The 18,873-nt window shown below is 38.7% G+C and overlaps 1 protein-coding gene across 1 annotated transcript in view; it reads left to right on the top strand.

The window, feature by feature from the left end:
* The window catches only part of WDR44 (WD repeat domain 44), a 98,619-nt gene that overhangs the window by 48,376 nt on the left and 31,370 nt on the right, over window positions 1-18,873 (top strand). Inside the window, exons 7-12 of the mRNA XM_002720254.6 lie at window positions 210-346; window positions 1,765-1,848; window positions 6,530-6,636; window positions 7,717-7,868; window positions 10,745-10,883; window positions 12,140-12,204. Coding sequence (XP_002720300.1) covers window positions 210-346; window positions 1,765-1,848; window positions 6,530-6,636; window positions 7,717-7,868; window positions 10,745-10,883; window positions 12,140-12,204 — 684 coding nt within the window. The remainder of the gene's footprint in view (window positions 1-209; window positions 347-1,764; window positions 1,849-6,529; window positions 6,637-7,716; window positions 7,869-10,744; window positions 10,884-12,139; window positions 12,205-18,873) is intronic.

Here is an 18,873-nt window from a genome sequence, read left to right as displayed (position 1 = left end):
GTGGTGATGATTATACAACTCTGATTAAAGACCAGTGAATTATATGCTTTAAATGAGTACATTTTGTGGTATATGAATTGTATCACCATAAAAATGTTAAAAATGATTGTGCATGATATTGAATATATCTAGAAGGGCATTAGCTTACATCGTAGACCCCAAAGATGATTAAATTATAGGTCATTTTGGTGTTATTTTTTTAACCTTAGGAAATTTTAGCCAGTGTAATGATAAAAAACCTGGATACTGGAGAAGAAATACCTCTGAGTCTTGCAGAAGAGAAACTGCCAACAGGTATTAATCCTCTCACTCTACACATCATGAGAAGAACAAAAGAGTATGTAAGGTATGTCAAGTATTGTTATTTATCTTTGTAGTATTTCAGAATGGTGAAGCTTTCTGTTTATAAACTAGGACAATCCCTAATTTGGTTTCATTCAGTATTCTTTTTTAAATCTGGAATTAAAATACAGTTAGCTAATATATATATTCTTTAACTATGTTCTCTCTTATGAATATACAGTTACTTAGGGGAAATAGAACAAATCTTAACGCCACAGCATTTAGTTTCTCTACTTTTAAATGATTAATATTATACTAGAGACAGTATAAAAACATTTTAAACCTCTCGTACTTAGCATAGTGTTTGCAAAGTTCTCCCATTCCTTTTTATAGCTGAACATTATTCTAGTGTTTGACTCTGTTATATTTTGTTTCTCTACATCATTTAATAGCATTGAATTTCTACCTTTTAGCTATCATGAATAATGATGCTGTGAACATATTTTCAACTATCTTGGAGATACACACACATACACACACACACACACGTATATATGTAATTTTAAACTATATATGTAATTTTAAAAATCTAAAACATTTTCCAAAGCAGTTACACCATTCTGCATTCTCATAATCTGTATGTACAGGAATCCAGTTTCACTGTATCATCACCAACGTTTCATTATCTCTTTGATGGTAGCCACCTACTGTATATAAAGTGATATCTCATTATGGTTATCATTTTAATTTCCCTAATGACTGATATTAAACATCTTTCTGTCTATGACTTTAATATTTTAAATGATCATTTGTATGTCTTTAGGGTAATGTTTTAAATCTTTTTGACATTTTTAATTATTTCAATTGTCTTTTATTATTCAGTTGTTTGTGTTCTCTTTATTTTCTGAATGTAAATACCAGATTAAATCTATGATTTGAAATAACAAAAACATTTTGAGGCTAAAAAGCCATGTAAGGTGAACATTCAGCCTCCTGATACTTGGCTGTAATGATCATAAGTTTGATAACAATTTGTACTGTTTCTGTAGGGTCAGAAATTGCTTTAGAGTGAGGCAATTAACTTTATTATGAGAAATAGGTAAAACATTCTATAAAAGCAAGAGCTTTTAAATTAAACATAAAGCATGATGTACATGATGAAAGGGCCAGAAGTTATCTACAGGTATTTTATCAATTTTGTGTGGTAAATTTTGCCTAGTAAAAAGCCTTTTTTGTATTAGATGTTTTCATAAGTTTCTAAACTGCATTCACTTGTATTTTGTATATTGCACCTTGTTTTAAACAAGATGCTTTACTTCAGTCTCTAAAGTCTTCAAGTTCTCAGTATCATAATTCAAATGAAAATTATATAAAGCTGATTCATACATTATTTTCATGTTCTGATTAGCTGATAACTATAAATAGAGATTTTTGAGAAGTATAGGAAAATGGTTTCTTTTAAAATGACTTTTCCTCTTACAGTAATGATGCAGCACAGTCAGATGATGAAGAGAAATTACAGTCTCAACCAACAGATACTGATGGTGGAAGGTTAAAACAGAAGACGTGAGTTACTGTACACCTCTTCATTTCAAGCTTTTATTTAAAATATTACAACTACCAGGGTCCCCGTAGTACAATAGGTTAAGCAGCTACTTGCAACACTGGCATCTCATCTCAGAGTGCCGGTTTGAGTTTGAGTCCCAGTTGCTCTGCTTCCAATCCAGCTCCCTGCTAATTTGCCTGGGAAGGCAGCAGTTGATGGCAAAAAGTACTTGGGCCCCTGCCACTCATGTGGGAGATTTGGGTGAAGGTCCTGGCTCTTGGCCTGAGCCTAGCCCCGCCTCAGCTATTGTGGCCATTTAGGGTATGAACCAGTAAATAGAAGTTATCTCTCCCACTTCCTCCCTCACTCCCTCCCTCCCTCTCCATTGTTCTCTCTCTCTCCCTTTCTGCCTCTCTCTCTGTGTCATTCTACCTTTCAAGTAAATTAAATAAATCTTTTTTAAAAACAAAAATATTAGAACTACCATGCTATTTTAAATCTATGCTTTAACCAGTTTATATGTCCATGTACAACTGCTACCCAGTGTTCCCAGCTGATGGATTATGATTCCTTGAGATGTGTTGGTCAATTTTAAATGGCATATAGTAAATGACCAATAAGTTTTTCATTGTCCCTGAGTTATTTTCTGATAATGGATACCAAAAGTGTTAGAATATGATTGTCCTTGCAGGTGTCTTTTCCTTTTTCTCTTCATCTCTAGCTAGAAAAATACTATTTGCCTTTGTAAACCCAACTATATGAGGTTTTTCATGACTTCTAGCATTTATACCAAATTTCTTCCTTTTCTAGATTTCAGTGAAACCTATATTCTATGCAACTTACTTTTTTCCTTTATCATATATTATCTTAAACTGTGTTCTCATTTTAAAAACAAGACATTACATGTTAAACAACTAAATCATACATTGGAAAAAGATTGTGATCATGCCATTCTTCTGTTTTTCCTAAAAATATCTATCTAGCACAGTCGTAGACATATGGATTTGGCTTAATCATACACAAGTCACTAAATGGCAACAGTTAAAACTGGGGTCCAAAATGAATTCTCTACTTGAGTCTGATTTTTTTCCTAGTGTATGTGAAAGGAAACATTGAGAACTTTCTCAAAAAGTTATACCCAAAAGGCAGGTATATGATAACACCTCAGATTTTTAGAACTCATCTGTCCAGCAATTGCAACTATCAGGAACCCGACAAGTAAGAATTATTCAAGAGAAAAATAAGCATCCAGGAGATATGCCACATAGCTCATCATTTTTTCTAAAATAAAACTTCTTTAATTTTATTCAGAGCTATTATAAATACTTCCTATATTGAAGTATTCAAGCTTGCAGCAAACTGTGACAACATGTAAGTTGACAAGTAAGAATGGCAGGTAGTACTGTGGTTGTAAGAAAATTAGAAAAATAGGAAAGGGACTCATACATAGCACAACTATCTGGATCATGGCACTTTTCAACGTTTCTCACATCAGGACACCCATAAAACATGGTAATATTTGCACTGAATGCTGGGGTAAACCATTGAGGTAGCTGTTGGCCTGAAGAGATTAACCCAGGGTACCAGCTTCCCTGGGCCCTACCTCATTGTCTTGAAGTCTGAGGGCAGAACCAGTATCATGGGCCGCCTACAGTCCATTTGATAGGCCCTGAATGCGTTACAGAATAGTAAAGGTGCCTACACTGTGGCATGGCGGGTTAAGCTGCCGCTTGCAGCACCGGCATCCCATATGGGCACTGATTCAAGTCCTGGCTGCTCTACTTCCAATCCAGCTCTCTGCTAATGTACCTAGGAAAGCAGTGAAGGATGTCCCAAGTGCTTAGGCTCCTGCACCCATGTGGGAGACCTGAAAGAAGCTACTAGATTCTGGCTTCAGCCTGGCCCAGCCCCGGCCATTGTGGCCATCTGGGGAGTGAACTAGCAGATGGAAGATCTCTCTCTCTCTGCGTGTGTGTGTGTGTGTGTGTGTGTGTGTAACTCTACCTCTCAAATAAATAAAAAGATAAATCTTTATAAAAAAGGAAAATAAAGATGGTAGCACATTAAGTGCCATTTAAGAAGGCATAAAATTATGTATTTTAGACATACTGATCCAAAACGATTGAGATGTTTGTTTTCTTGGTTTTTAAAGGAGTAATAAGTGCATAGCTCTCTAGAAAATGTCAGATTTATAGATAATAAAGACCTTATAGTGCTTTCAAAGATTATTTCTTTGCAATCTCTGTTTTCTGGTTATCACAAGCAATAACACAAATGTGTAAAAAAAATTGAAAATTTCCCATAATTTCACATCCAGAAATAATCACTGTTAATAGTTTGATGTATTCTTCATAGAATTTCTTTTTCTCATAAAGGTGGAATTACACTCTACCAAAAGTTTCTCAACCTACATTTTTTGGAAAATCTAATGTGTTAAGGGTATATCTTCATAACAGTACCAATAGTAAATATATTGCTACCTTTGTGTTAGCCAGACTTGGGAGTTAGGTGCTGAGTATACAACAGTTAGGAAGACAATCATAGTTTCTGCCCTCATAGAGCTTCCAGTTAAATGGGAGAAATAGACAACACACTACACATGTAATTACATAAATAAATCTAAGTGTTTGCTGTAAAAGAAAAGTATGGAGTGCCATGGGAGTATATAACAGGAAACCCTGATTTAAAGTCAAGAGACGACTTTTTGAGAGAAAGCTGTATGATCTGAGACCTAAAAAGTAAGTAGGAATTAGCCAAATACTGTCCCTAATTTGAGCTTCTTTGAAGTGGTAAAAATGTACCCCTGATTTGTAAATTTTTTTAATTTTAAATATTACATGTTGTGCTTTGTTTTTTAAATAATCCAACTGTATTAAGTTTGAAGCTTAGATAATTGAAAAAGCAATAAATAAGTTCTATTTATGGAAGCTTGAGATGCATGCATGTTTGTATTACAGTGTATTTGGGAGTATCTACTAGGAAAGCTCAGGCTAATTTTATTACATTCAGATACCGGCCCTGGAAACAAAAAAAAGACAAGAGACCATCTTTGGCTACCAAAACATTGAATTTTTGTGAATTAATACTTCTACCTTTCTTTTTATTGGTAAAATGTGTTTTTAAGATAACTATCTGTAGCAGTTTTCTCAAAGTGATTCTCACTGCAGATTCATGGCCTTGCCCTAGACCCTCTAAATCAGATTATCTGGGGATAGGGCCCAGGTATTTCCATTTTATTTTATTTTTTAAACTTATATTTAGTAAATATAAATTTCCAAAGTACAGTTCATGGATTACAATGGCTTCCCCCCCCATAACTTCCCTCCCACTCGCACCCCTCCCATCTCCAGCTCCCTCTCCCATTCCATTCACATCAAGATTCATTTTCGGCCGGCGCCGCGGCTCACTAGGCTAATCCTCCGCCTAGCGGCGCCGGCACACCGGGTTCTAGTCCCGGTCGGGGCGCCGGATTCTGTCCCGGTTGCCCCTCTTCCAGGCCAGCCCTCTGCTGTGGCCAGGGAGTGCAGTGGAGGATGGCCCAGGTGCTTGGGCCCTGCACCCCATGGGAGACCAGGAAAAGCACCTGGCTCCTGGCTCCTGCCATCGGATCAGCGCGGTGCGCCGGCTGCAGCGCGCCGGCCGCGGCGGCCATTGGAGGGTGAACCAACGGCAAAGGAAGACCTTTCTCTCTGTCTCTCTCTCTCACTGTCCACTCTGCCTGTCAAAAAAATAAAAATAAAAAAATAAAAAAAAAAAAGATTCATTTTCAATTATCTTTATATACAGAAGATCGATTTAGTATATATTAAGTAAAGATTTCATCAGTTTGCACCCACACAGAAACACAAAGTGAAAAATACTGTTTCAGTACTAGTTATAACATTACTTCACATTGGACAACACATTAAGGACAGACCCCACATGAGAAGTAAATATGTAGTGACTCCTGTTGTTGACTTAACAATTTGACACTCTTGTTTATGGCGTCAGTAATCTCCCTAGGCTCTAGTCATGAGTTGCCAAGGCTACGGAAGCCTTTTGAGTTCGCCGACTTCGATCTTATTCTGACAGGGTCATAGTCAAAGTGGAAGTTCTCTCCTCCCTTCTCAGAGAAAGGTACCTCCTTCTTTGATGGCCCCATTCTTTCCACTGGGATCTCACTCACGGACTCGCGGAGATCTTTCATTTAGGTCTTCTTTTTTTTTTCCCCCAGGGTGTCTTGGCTTTCCATGCCTAAAATACTCTCATGGGCTCTTCAGCCATATCCAAATGCCTTAAGGGCTGATTCTGAGGCCAGAGTGCTGTTTAGGACATCTGCCATTCTATGAGTCTGCTGTGTATCCCGCTTCCCATGATGGATCGTTCTCTCCCTTTTTTATTCTATCAGTTAGTATTTGCAGACACTAGTCTTGTTTATGTGTTAACCATCCTACCCTGCCTATCAATTATTAGTCACCATTGAAAACTAATGCCTTAGAATATATGATATTGTAAATTGGAGAAAGTACCTGTATTTCCTTTATAGCCATACTGACTTAAATATGCATGTGCTTATTTCATAGAAAGAATTTAGGAATTCATACATCCATTTATGTACAAAGAAAAGAAGTTTATTTCAAAATAGTGTACTAATAACTTTGTGAATTGTTGAACTTTTATGATTTGTTGAATTAACATATTTTTTTTTGTATTTTTGTTAAGGACTCAACTGAAGAAGTTCCTTGGAAAATCAGTAAAGAGAGCAAAGCACCTTGCTGAGGAGTATGGTGAACGTGCTATAAATAAAGTTAAAAGTGTTAGAGATGAAGGTAAGTTAAAAAAGAACATTTCAACTGAGTACTCAGTTAATTTGTAATCATCTAAATTTAGCCTTTTAGTTCATAGAGCACTCTATTGAAAGTAATAAACCTTTATAGCTAACATTTTAGAATTTCAGTAAATCACAACTTAATCTCTTAATTTTATAAGTGTGAAAAATGAATTTATGTATCTTAAACATGAATTTGTACATTTTTTTAAAGATTTATTTTATTTATTTGAAAGGCAAAGTTAAAGAGAGAAAGAGAGAGAAAGAAACAGAGAGGTCTTCTATCTTGCTAGTTCATTCCCCAAATGGCTGCAACAGCCAGGACTGTGCGAGGCCAAAGCCAGGAACTTCATCCAGGTCTCCCACGTGGGTGGCAGGGGCCCAAGTGCTTGGGCCATCATCCACTGCTATCCCAGGCACATTAGCAGGGGCTAGATCAGAAATGGAGCAGCAAAACTGAAACTGGTACCCTTATGGGATGCAGGTGCTGCAGGCAGAGGCTTAACCTGCTATGCCACAGCACTGGCCCCCTCAAATTTGTACATATTTTATGATTTGACAGCACAACCTGGAAGGTTTAAGTATTCAATAATCAGCTCTAAATTACTTTTACAAGGTTATTTAGCTTTCATAAATATTTTCAATATCAGGTAAATTTTCTAAATTTTCACAAATCTTAATCTTGTATGCCTTTGTCATTGGACTCATTTGTTTTATTCAGTAAACACTTACATGCCAGACAATGTTTTAAGCACTTTTACCTGTAGTAACTTATTTAATCCCATAAAAACTCCATGATGTAAATACAATAATTATCTTCGTTTTGTAGATGAAAAAACTAAGAGGCATAATAAAAATGTTGACTAACTTGCGTGTGGTCATGGCAGTAATAAATGACAGAGGTAGATTTGAGCCCAGGCACTCTGGCATCAGACTCCATGCTGTTAACCAATATGTTATATAATAATAGGCAAATTTTGCTTTTCTATTAAATGAATTTTCTTGGTAAACTGTAGATAGGAAAAGGTGAGAGTAGCTGTATCTATTAGCTAGTAATGATTTGTGTTACTTTTCTGTTCAGTGTTTCATACTGATCAAGATGATCCTTCATCAAGTGATGATGAAGGAATGCCATATACAAGACCAGTTAAATTCAAAGCAGCACATGGTTTCAAAGGACCATATGATTTTGATCAGATCAAAGTGGTACAAGATCTTAGTGGTGAGCATATGGTAAGCAACCTTTACATTTTTCAGGATTAATACAGTTTTTGTTGGCTTCAATAAAACTGATCTCTTCTTACATATGTAATTGTGTTAGCCTGACCAAGAAGGGTAAATTATATTGATATGATTTAATTAATAGGTGATACAGATTCTGTCTCTGAATTGTTAGTTTTTAAGAATATTTATTTATGAAGCCGACGCTGTGGTGTAGTGGGTTAAAGCCGTTCGTCTGCATTGCCAGCATCCCATACAGGTGCCAGTCCAAGTCCTGGCTGCTCCACTTCCAATCCAGCTCTCTGCTATGGCCTAGAAAAGCAGTAGAAGATGGCCCAAGTCCTTGGGCCCCTGCACCCACATGGGAGACCTGGAAGAAGCTTCTGGCTCCTGACTTCGGATTGTCACAACTTCAGCTATTGCAGCCATCTGGGGAGTGAACCAGCAGATGGAAGACCTCTCTCTGTCTCTCTCTCTCTCTCTCTCTCTATCTGCCTCTGCCTCACTGTAACTCTTCCTTTCAAATAAATAAATAAATCTTTTTTAAAAGTTTATTTACTTATTTATTTATTTATTTTAAAAGAACAATAGAGAGAGTACAGGGGGAAGAGAGGGAGGGAGAGGCAGAGAGAGAGATCTTCCATCTGCTGGTTCACTCCCCAAGTGTCCACAATGTCCAGGGCTGGTCCAAGCTGAAGCTAGGACCTAGGAACTCCATCAAAGTCTCTCACGTGGGTGGCAGGAACCCAAGTACTTGAGCCATCTTCCACTGCCTTCCCAGGTATATTAGCAGGAAACTGGATTGGAAGCTGGGACTTGAACCAGTACTCCGAAATGGGATGCTGGTGTTACAAGCAGTGGCTTACCTGCTGCTCCACAACACTGGCCCCTCTAAATTATTACTGAAGAAATTAATCATTGAGTAACTAAACTCCAGGCATATATCATTAAGAAAGCTGTGCAAAGGAACCACACTTGAAAGCAATTAAATTAGAGGGTAGCCTGTCACTTTGAAAACTGTTTAAAATGTTCCCCCCTATATATTAAATAATTGACACAACTATTTTAGAAGTACAATATGTATGTATTGTAAAGTGAGATACTCAGCTAAAACAAGGAGAGAGGCAGAGGTAGATTCAAGTTCTCCATTAAACTTCAGGTGTCCCAACATGGATGAAAGTGCACTCTTGTATTTCAGTTACTCAAAATTATAGAAACACAGGAAAAACAGTAATAAGACTCAGAACTGGATAAATGTTCTGTTTTAAGTAAAATCTCATGAAAAACCTTTTTTTAAAATAAAGTTTTATTTATCAAAAAGGCAGAGTTACAAGAGAGAGAGGGCTTCCGTCCACTAGTTTACTACCCAAATGGCCACAACGGCCAGAGCTGCCTGACCTGAAGCCAGGAGCTTCTTCTGGATCTCCCACGTGGGTTCAGGGGCCCAAGAAGTTGGGCCATTTTCCACTGCTTTTCCAGGCACATTAGCAGGGAACTGGATCAGAAGTGGAGCAGCTGAGACTCAAACTGGTACCCATATGGGATGCCAACGCTGCAGACAGCAGCTTTACCTGCTACACCACAACACTGGCCCTGATAAACTTTTTAATATACTCCGATTTGTTGAAGTAAATGTTATTCCAGCAAATCATCTGTTGCTTCTAATTTGGATAATCTTTTCAATATGCCTAGATGTGTGTTATAATAGTATTTGTTGCAATAGGGTTTGACATTTCTAATTTAAGGGTTTATGTTTTTAACACCACACACACAGACACACTTCCTCCACTGTTTTCAGTATGTAGAGATTCTAGTTGTATAATGCAAAGCCTTGTTTGTAGAGAGAGAAAGCAAGGTAAGATCACACCATTCTAGTATTTTTCCAAGTGCCTACTGCTTTCAGGGTCATGGCTGAACTGGGTCATGGTCACTTATTTTTCCTCAGTCTTGATCAAGAGTTATTGGTGCTATGCTGAGGGTTCTGCTCCCCACCCCCACCTTTATGATCTTCTAGGGGAGTAATATTCAAAACTAGGATTAGAGCTTTTCCAATTACATTTCCTGGCCATTGTGAAGGTCCCATTTCCATGAATATAGATGTGGTTGAGGGTCTTGAAGTAGTTTAAATTGTGGCAGACTACATTGATCTTGTCTTGCCTTTTTCTAAAAGTCTCCATTTGTGGTAAAAATTGAGTACCCATATCTGAAATGCTTGCAGCCAAAAGTGATTCACAATTTAGAGTTTTTGATTTAGGAATATTTGTATAGAATTTAGCAGTTGAGCATCCTTAATCAAAAATACTGAAATCTAATATGATTCAAAATCTGAAACTTTTTGAGCTCCAACATAATTTTTTTAAAGATTTATTTTATTTGAAAGAGTTACAGAGAGAGGTAGAGACAAAGAGAGAGAGGTCTTCCATCCACTGGTTCACTCCCCAGATGGCCGCAATGGCCAGAGCTGCGCCGATCCAAAGCCAGGAGCTTCTTCCAGGTTTCCCACGTGGGTGCAGGGGCCCAAGCACTTGGGCCATCTTCTACTGCTTTCCCAGGCCACAGCAAAAAGCTGGATTGGAAGAGGAGCAGCCAGGACTAGAACCAGCACCCATATGGGATGCTGGCGCTTCAGACCAGGGCTTTAATCCACTGCGCCACAGAGCCAGCCCTTCAACATGATGTTCTAATAGCTTTGGATTTTGAAGTATTTCATGTTTAGGATTTTTGGATTAGGGATGCTCAATCTGTATTACAGCACTATTGGACTTTTGGCCTTAACTGGTGAACATTATTTTGGTATGTATAGGTTGGCATAATTTTCAACTTTGGCTTAAAAGTAACGTCTCTAAACTTTTAAAGTAATAACTTTTGGACTTCTTTTGTTTTCATAGGGAGCTGTTTGGACTATGAAGTTTTCTCACTGTGGCCGATTACTTGCCTCAGCTGGACAAGACAATGTAGTGAGAATATGGGCTTTAAAAAATGCTTTTGATTATTTCAACAATATGCGAATGAAATACAATACTGAAGGTATTTTTCATTTGTTGGAATATCTAGAAAAATCTGGAGTTTTTACATTTTGGATATAATAATCTTCTTATCTAGCAGTCATTTGCAGCAACCACTACTTACCATAATAGCAAAAAACGTACAAGTTAAACAGACGTTAACAGCAAAAAGCCCATGAAAAGAGCTACCACAAAGCTTTTGATTTATTCCTCTTGAGATGTAGTGCATAGTTAATTTCTTCAACTACTGAGAACAAAGTTATTTGGTTTCCCCAACAACTTTCCATTCTATCCTAGGTTGAAATGAAATGTCTCTGTAAACTAGAAAAAGAGGATAGCACTCATATTTGCACCCAATAAGTAAAGAATGATTAAGGAAATGGTCATGGAAAATAAATGGGAATTGTCAATATATCAGTGGGGCATAGTAAAATGCTGAGTGGAGAAAAGAATCCTGAGAACATTATGTCTGTTCGTACTGACTGTACATTTTTTAAAAATACTTATGTATCATAGCAAATTATTGGGAAAGTATATAGAATTGATGTAAATAGGAGCTTTAAGTATATGAGATTTCTTATAATTATTAAACTGTGTTGTAAATGTTTCCACTGTCCTCTCTCCCATCTCCTAAAGCTAAAAACAGAAGGTTAATAAATGGGAGAAAGGAGAATATAGGTGGCCGTGGATAAGAGCATTGGCTTTATAATTGAAACACCAATTTGAGGAACATAGAATTCTAGGGAGATTCATCAAATTGGCAAGTTAGGCCCTATGTACTTTAGTAAATTCTTGGGTATTGTTTACATTAAGTTGTAATACATAATCGAAGATAATGATGACTTGATAAAAAAAAAAAAAACAGAAGTGTGTTTACTATACAGTGAGTTTTTGTCATCCTAGCTGTTTGTAATTTCTTTCATTTGCCCTGTCCAGAGCAGGAATACTGTTTTTCAGTGAACATGGAGACTCAACCTCTGCCCCTTAATTGTGCTTCTTGCTGTTTATTGTGATAAACAAGAATTTATTCACTGTGAATGTTGAGGATTTAACAGTATTTTTGTTACTAAATTGGAGGAATAATTAACCCATTTATATAAAAATGATGAAAAAAATACTTTCTTGCTTATAGTTTCATTTGACTTGTATGGAAAATGTATTTTCCAGAATATTACATTATCTATTAACTGGGTTTACTCTGTTGTTTTTGAATGTTGTTATTTTGAGTGGGTGTTATATATATACATGCATTCCTTTTGACAATTTTGATTTTTTTAGGGCGTGTGTCCCCATCACCTTCTCAGGAAAGCCTAAATTCATCAAAATCTGATACAGACACAGGGGTATGTTTATTGTTTTATGGTTACTAATATGAAATGCTATGATTTGATCTGTTTACCATGAAGTACCTTTTTGTTTATCAGAAATTAGAATTGTATGAAGCCACTTTATTAAAATTAGATGTAGCATTAGAAAGCATGAGTTTCTTTTGTCAGAATTGGTAAAAAATGAGAAATGTTGTAACATAAAAAATTTTAAAATTCCATGTTAGATATTTTAAAAATAATGAATGATACCATTTTGTGGTTTAAAATTTTCTGCTGGTACCTTATCACCTCTAAAATAAGGTCCTTCCCAATATTGTATTGTCTTATTTTGTATTTATTTATTTTTTAAAGATTTATTTATTTATTGAAAGGCAGAATTACAGAGAGGCTGAGGCAGAGAGAGAGAGGTCTTCCATCCGCTGGTTCACTCCCCAGATGGCCACAACGGCCAGAGCTGTGCTGATCCAAAGCCAGGAGCCAGGAGCTTCTTCTGGGTCTTCCACCTGGGTGCAGGGGCCCAAGCACTTGGGCCATCTTCTACTGCTTTCTCAGGCCATAGCAGAGAGCCAGATCAGAAGTAGAGTAGCCAAGTCTTGAACCAGCACCCACATGGGATGCCAGCACTGCAGGTGACAGCTTTTACCCATTATGCCACAGCATCAGCCCCTTGTCTTACTTTTTAAACTCAGTTCTAATCCCCTAGTACCTGTTCATCTTACTTGCCATGCTGGATATAAATCGTACCCTTAACACTCTTCTACTTGCATGTTCTTTGTCAGTGCTGTTTGCTTTGGCAGAAATACTCTCTCTTATTTCTTCACAGAGCAAAACCCCATTATCCTTCAGTTCAACTATCTTACCTTCTTTTATGGTTCCAACAGGCACAATTATTCCTCATTTATATTCTGATAGTGCATTCTAAGTACTTTCATATTAACATTAATGTGTCATGTTTTCTCTGTCAGTTTGTTCCTGGAATATAACCTCCTGCCTAACTGTAGTATTGCTGCAATTAATGTTGAATACCTGCCTCTGTGCCTTCACTCATATTGTTCCCTTATCTGGATGCCTTTAACCTCGCTTCTTTCTGTTCAAAGCTTGCTCAATCTTCATGACCCACTTCCTCCATAAAGCTTTCTCTGACTAATGCAGTGGTAGAAATTTTAACTGCTTTAATTAAAGGCTTAAAGGAAAATAACTTGCTTTTATTAGTTAATTTACCATAAAGTTTCTAAGCACTGGACTCTCTGTATTATCTTGTATTATCCTCATTTCAACAGTCCTACTTATAACTTTTTTTTTTTGGACAGGCAGAGTGGATAGTGAGAGAGAGAGACAGAGAGAAAGGTCTTCCTTTGCCGTTGGTTCACCCTCCAATGGCCACCATGGCTGGTGCGCTGCGGCCGGCGCACCACGCTGATCCGATGGCAGGAGCCAGGTACTTCTCCTGGTCTCCCATGGGGTGCAGGGCCCAAGCACTTGGGCCATCCTCCACTGCACTCCCGGGCCACAGCAGAGAGCTGGCCTGGAAGAGGGGCAACCGGGACAGAATCCGGCGCCCCGACCGGGACTAGAACCCGGTGTGCCGGCGCCGCAGGCGGAGGATTAGCCTAGTGAGCCGCGGCGCCGGCCATTACTTATAACTTCTTAACTAATTCCATTTACCACCTTCCTTCCCCCTGCAACAACAACAAAAAAAACTTAAGTAACTCTCAATCTTACTTGAAATCAAGGCCTTTTAGACAATGAGTAGAAATAGTTCTTTAACACAAAAATTTTTAAGTAATTTAATAATATTTCTATATGTTTTCAGGAAATAATCATTTAGCATTTCTTTTACTTCTGTCCATCTATTTGGGGACAGTTTATAGTAGTCTATATTTCATATGCCATTGGAATTTGATGTCTGCAGTTATCTTTTTTTAAAAGATTTTTTATTTGAAAGTCAGAGTTACAGAGAGAGAGAGAGAGAGAGAGGAGAGACAGAGAAAGATCTTCTTGTACTGGTTCACTCCTCAGAAAGCCACAACAGCCAGGGATGGGCCAGGCTGAAGCCAGGAGCCAAGAGTTTCTTCCAGGTCTCCCATGTGGGTAGCAGGGGCCCAAGCACTTGAGCCATCTTCCTCTGCTTTTCCCAGGCCATTAGCAGGGATCTGGATTGGAAATGGAGCAGCCCGGACTCAAATTGGTGCCCATATGGATGCCAGAATCGCAGATGGCAACTTACCCTCTAGACTACAATGCCAATCCATTCAGTTATCTTTTAACCTAGCCCTAGAGCAGTGAGGTACAATAAACACAATGGAGTTCATTTTCCTGCTGTGCATGTTCTTTTTTCCCTTGTGATAGTGTTATCTCTTTAATTTCTTTTAAGTTATTTTCTCACCCTTTTGTGTTGAAAGGGCAGAGTTACACAGAGGGAGAGACAGTGCAAGAGGGCAAAAGGGAAAGAGATTGTCCATCTACTGATTCCCTCCCCAAATGGCCACAATGGCAGGGGCTGTATCAGGCTGAAGCTAGGAGCCTAGAAATCCCTGCTGGTCTCACAAAAGGGTGCAAGGGCCCAAAGACTTCAGCCATAATTTACTGTTTTTCCAGGTACATTTACAGGCAACTAAATGGGAACTGTAACAGCCAGAACTCAGGTAGAACTGGGTGATCATATGGAATGTGGGCATTACAGGTGGCGGCTTAACCCACTGAGCCACAACACCACCCTACCCACGTTTTTTTTAAAAGAATTATTTATTTGAAAGGCAGAGTTACAGAGTTAGAGAGAGAGAGAGATTGTCATCTTAGCATCCATGTAAAGCACTGACCACACAGTTGAGCATACAGGTGATACACGGGATCTTCAAAAAGTTCTTGGAAACAGCCGGCGCCGTGGCTCACTAGGCTAATCCTCCGCCTTGCAGCGCCGGCACACGGGGTTCTAGTCCCGGTCGGGGCGCCAGATTCTGTCCCGGTTGCCCCTCTTCCAGGCCAGCTCTCTGCTGTGGCCCGGGAGTGAAGTGGAGGATGACCCAAAGTCCTTGGGCCCTGCACCCCATGGGAGACCAGGAGAAGTACCTGGCTCCTGCCATTGGATCAGCGTGGTGTGCTGGCTGCAGCGCACCGGCCGCGGCAGCCATTGGAGGGTGAACCAATGGCAAAGGAAGACCTTTCTCTCTGTCTCTCTCTCTCACTGTCTACTCTGCCTGTCAAAAAAAAAAAAAAAGTTCTTGGAAACCATCAATGTCTTTTAATTCCACTTTTTTTGAATTTTATAGGTTTTTTGTTTTAAGATTTAGCAATTTTTAACCATTTGCCTTATTTACTTCATATGTAGGTATTATATACATATCCATATATACTATTTTTTATTGAAAACAGGGATATTAATACTAACATTTCCTTGAATTTTTTTTTTAACTACCCTGGTATACACCCAGGATCACTCACCTACACATTGGTAATGCCACACCTAAAATTCTGGGTATTATGCTGTTTCTGTCCAAGAATAGCTCAATAAATGTAAGAAAGAACAGAATAGGTAGGTACATGCTTAGTTTGCTCCATTATGCTGAAGACTTTTAAGATGGGGATTTTTTTTTACATTTGGCCTTAGCATAAACTATTAGACCCATTGTTTCTAAGAATCTGTGATTGGGTCAAATTGCAAATGTGAATATTCTCTATTTTAATAAGCGTAAATTTTTTGACATTAGAAGTGGTGAGTATACTTTTTACCTAGAAATTAATGCTTTTCCCAGTCCCAAAGAGACAAATTTTATATGATCTCCATGACCTGTGATAACTAATAGAGCACCTAAAAAACAGCATGTAGAAATGAAATTGACACTTTGAGAAGCAATGATTTTGAACAGCCCTTCTCTTGATTGTTGAGGAACAGTTTTTTATTCTATATTTTTGTTTATATTTTCCTTCATAATATTTTCCTTATCTTTTTCTCTTTCATATGATTCATTGAATGCTATACTTAACATAGAGTTAATCACATATGTATAAAGTTAATTGAAAATAGATCTTAGTAAAGAATAAGAGTAAGAATAAGAAAAGGAGGAGGAAAGGTGGTGGGAGTGCAGGTGGGAGTATGGGAACAGTGGGAAGAATAACCAAGATCCTAAAGTTGTAACTGTGAAATGAAGTTCGCAACTGCAAAGCAGTATAGTCCTACATACATTCCTGTGGACTTACTTCTAAGGGTACAGCTTAACAACTAACATAGAACCCCAAAATCCCTTAAGCTACCTGATAAAAATAGCAGCTTGTGTTTTAAAGATTAAATGGATAGGAATAAGTGGTAAAATGACCATATAGATAGGATCCAGTGTAAAAGTGATTATATATATAGGACTAAGTGTTTGGAAACAATAATAGAATTAAAAAGGAGTGAAGTCTCCAACATGGGAAGCAGTCCATACAGCAGACTCATAGAATGACAATCACTTTAACACTCCAACCTAGAATCAGCCTTTAAGGCATTGCATTCCAGTCTGGCTGAAAAGCCTGGGGCGGGGGGGGGCAGGGGGTTGGCACTTCAGGCATGGAAAGCCAAGACACTCTGGAAAAAAAATGTCCTTCATAAAGGATCCCTGTGGGTGAGACCCCAGTGGAAAGAAGCAGCTACCAAAGAAGAATGTACTTTTCTCTGAAGGGGGGAGAGAATTCCCACTTTGCTTATGGCCTTGTCAAGCTAGTGGATCCAAAAGGCTTTCATAGCCAAGGCAGCTCATGTCAAGAGCCTTGGGTGATCACTGATGTCATATGTAACAGTATTATTTGTTAAACAACAAGAGTCACTGTGCACTAACTTCCCATGCAGGACCTCTGTTCCCAAAGAGTTGTATCATGCAACTTAATAGTAAAACTTGTTCTCAAGAATCACTTCCTTTTAGTGTATTAAATGGAGGATATTATTATATCTCATAAGTTATAGTTATGTCTAAAAGGTCACAAAAGATGTATCACCCTTGGGTTCTTCTTTAAAAATAATTAAGTTTATAAAAGGAAAGAAGGGGAGAGAGGAAAGAGGGGAAAAAGAAATCACCTTCAAGAAGCAATAACATAGAACAGCCCTTGTCTAGACTGTTGAAAAACAGTTCTCTTAGTTTTTTTTATTGCAATCTTTTTTTTCTTTCTTTCTATTTCTTTTTTCTTCTTAGACTAAACAGGAGAGGGAGGAGAAAGTGGGGTAGAGTGGGGGGAGGGCACGTATGGTGGGAAGAATTACTATGTTCCTAATGTTATATTTATGAGATACATACAAATAAAAAAGAAATTAATTATCTTCTTGGGTACATTTATGTTTAGCATGGTTGATTAGTGGACTACTTAAAAAATTTGAGGCCGGTGCCGTGGCTCAATAGGCTAATCCTCTGCCTTGCGGCACCGGCACACTGGGTTCTAGTCCTGGTCGGGGCGCCGGATTCTGTCCCGGTTGCCCCTCTTCCAGGCCAGCTCTCTGCTATGGCCCGGGAGTGCAGTGGAGGATAGCCCAAGTCCTTGGGCCCTGCACCCGCATGGGAGACCAGGAGAAGCACCTGGCTCCTGGCTTTAGATCAGCGCGCTGCGCCGGCTGCAGCGCACCGGCCGCGGCAGCCATTGGAGGGTGAACCAACGGCAAAGGAAGACCTTTCTCTCTGTCTCTCTCGCTCTCTCACTGTCCACTCTGCCTGTCAAAAAAGAAAAAAGAAATTCGAGAGCAGATTTTTAGAATGTAGAACTTGAGAGAAGGAAGTTGTTTTGTTGTTGTTGTTGTTTGTTTGTTTGTTATATAGTTATTTTTTATTTAATAAATGTGAATTTACAAAGTGCAACTTTTGTATTGTTGTGGCTCCCCCCCCCCAACCTCCCTCCCTCCTGTGGTCTTCCCCTCTCCCACTCCCTCTCCCATCCCTCCCTTCATCAAGTTTCATTTTCAATTACCTTCATATACTGAAGATCAACTTAGTATGTACTAAGCAAGGATTTCAACAGGCTGCACTCACACAACCGCACAAGGTATAGGGTATTGTTCGACTAGTAGTGTTGTTTTTAAGTTTCATAGTAGAACACATTAAGGACAGAGATCCTACGTGGGGAGCATGTACCCAATGACTCCCATTGTTGATTTAACAATTGGCACTCTTATTTATGATGTCAGCAATCACCCTAGATTCTTGGTATGAGCTGTCTAGGCTATGGAAGCCCTTGAGTTCACTGACTCTGAACTTGTTTAGTCAAGGCCGTATCACAGTGGAGGTTCCTTCCTCCCTTCAGAGAAAGGCGCCTCTCTCCTTGATGGCCTGATCCTTCTGCTGGGGTCTTGTTCACCAGGATCTTTCACTTAGATTGTTTTTTGCCACCGTGTCATGGCTTTCCATGCCTGTGAGACTCTCATGGACCTTTTAACCAGATCCGAATGTCCCAAGGGTTGATTCTGAGGCAGGAGTGCTGCCATTCTATGAGTCTGCTGTGTGTCCTGTTTCCCCCACAGGATCATTCTCTCCCTTTTAATTCTGTCCTTCATTATTTGCTTACACTGGTCTTATTTGTTAAATCTCATCGACACATACCCTATCTTTTTGATCGGTTGTGTATTTATACTTAACACTTTACCAAGTGCACTGGCATTGGTACCTGCCTCCTTGGTAAAATTGAGCTGAAATCCCCTGGCACATTTCTAGTTCCACCATTGGAGGT

Source organism: Oryctolagus cuniculus, chromosome X (genome assembly GCF_051225735.1).
Source record: "Oryctolagus cuniculus isolate XC-2025 breed Fujian yellow rabbit chromosome X, ASM5122573v1, whole genome shotgun sequence".
NCBI classification, from domain to species: Eukaryota; Metazoa; Chordata; class Mammalia; order Lagomorpha; family Leporidae; genus Oryctolagus; species Oryctolagus cuniculus.
This window is presented reverse-complemented; position numbering and strand designations above follow the sequence as displayed.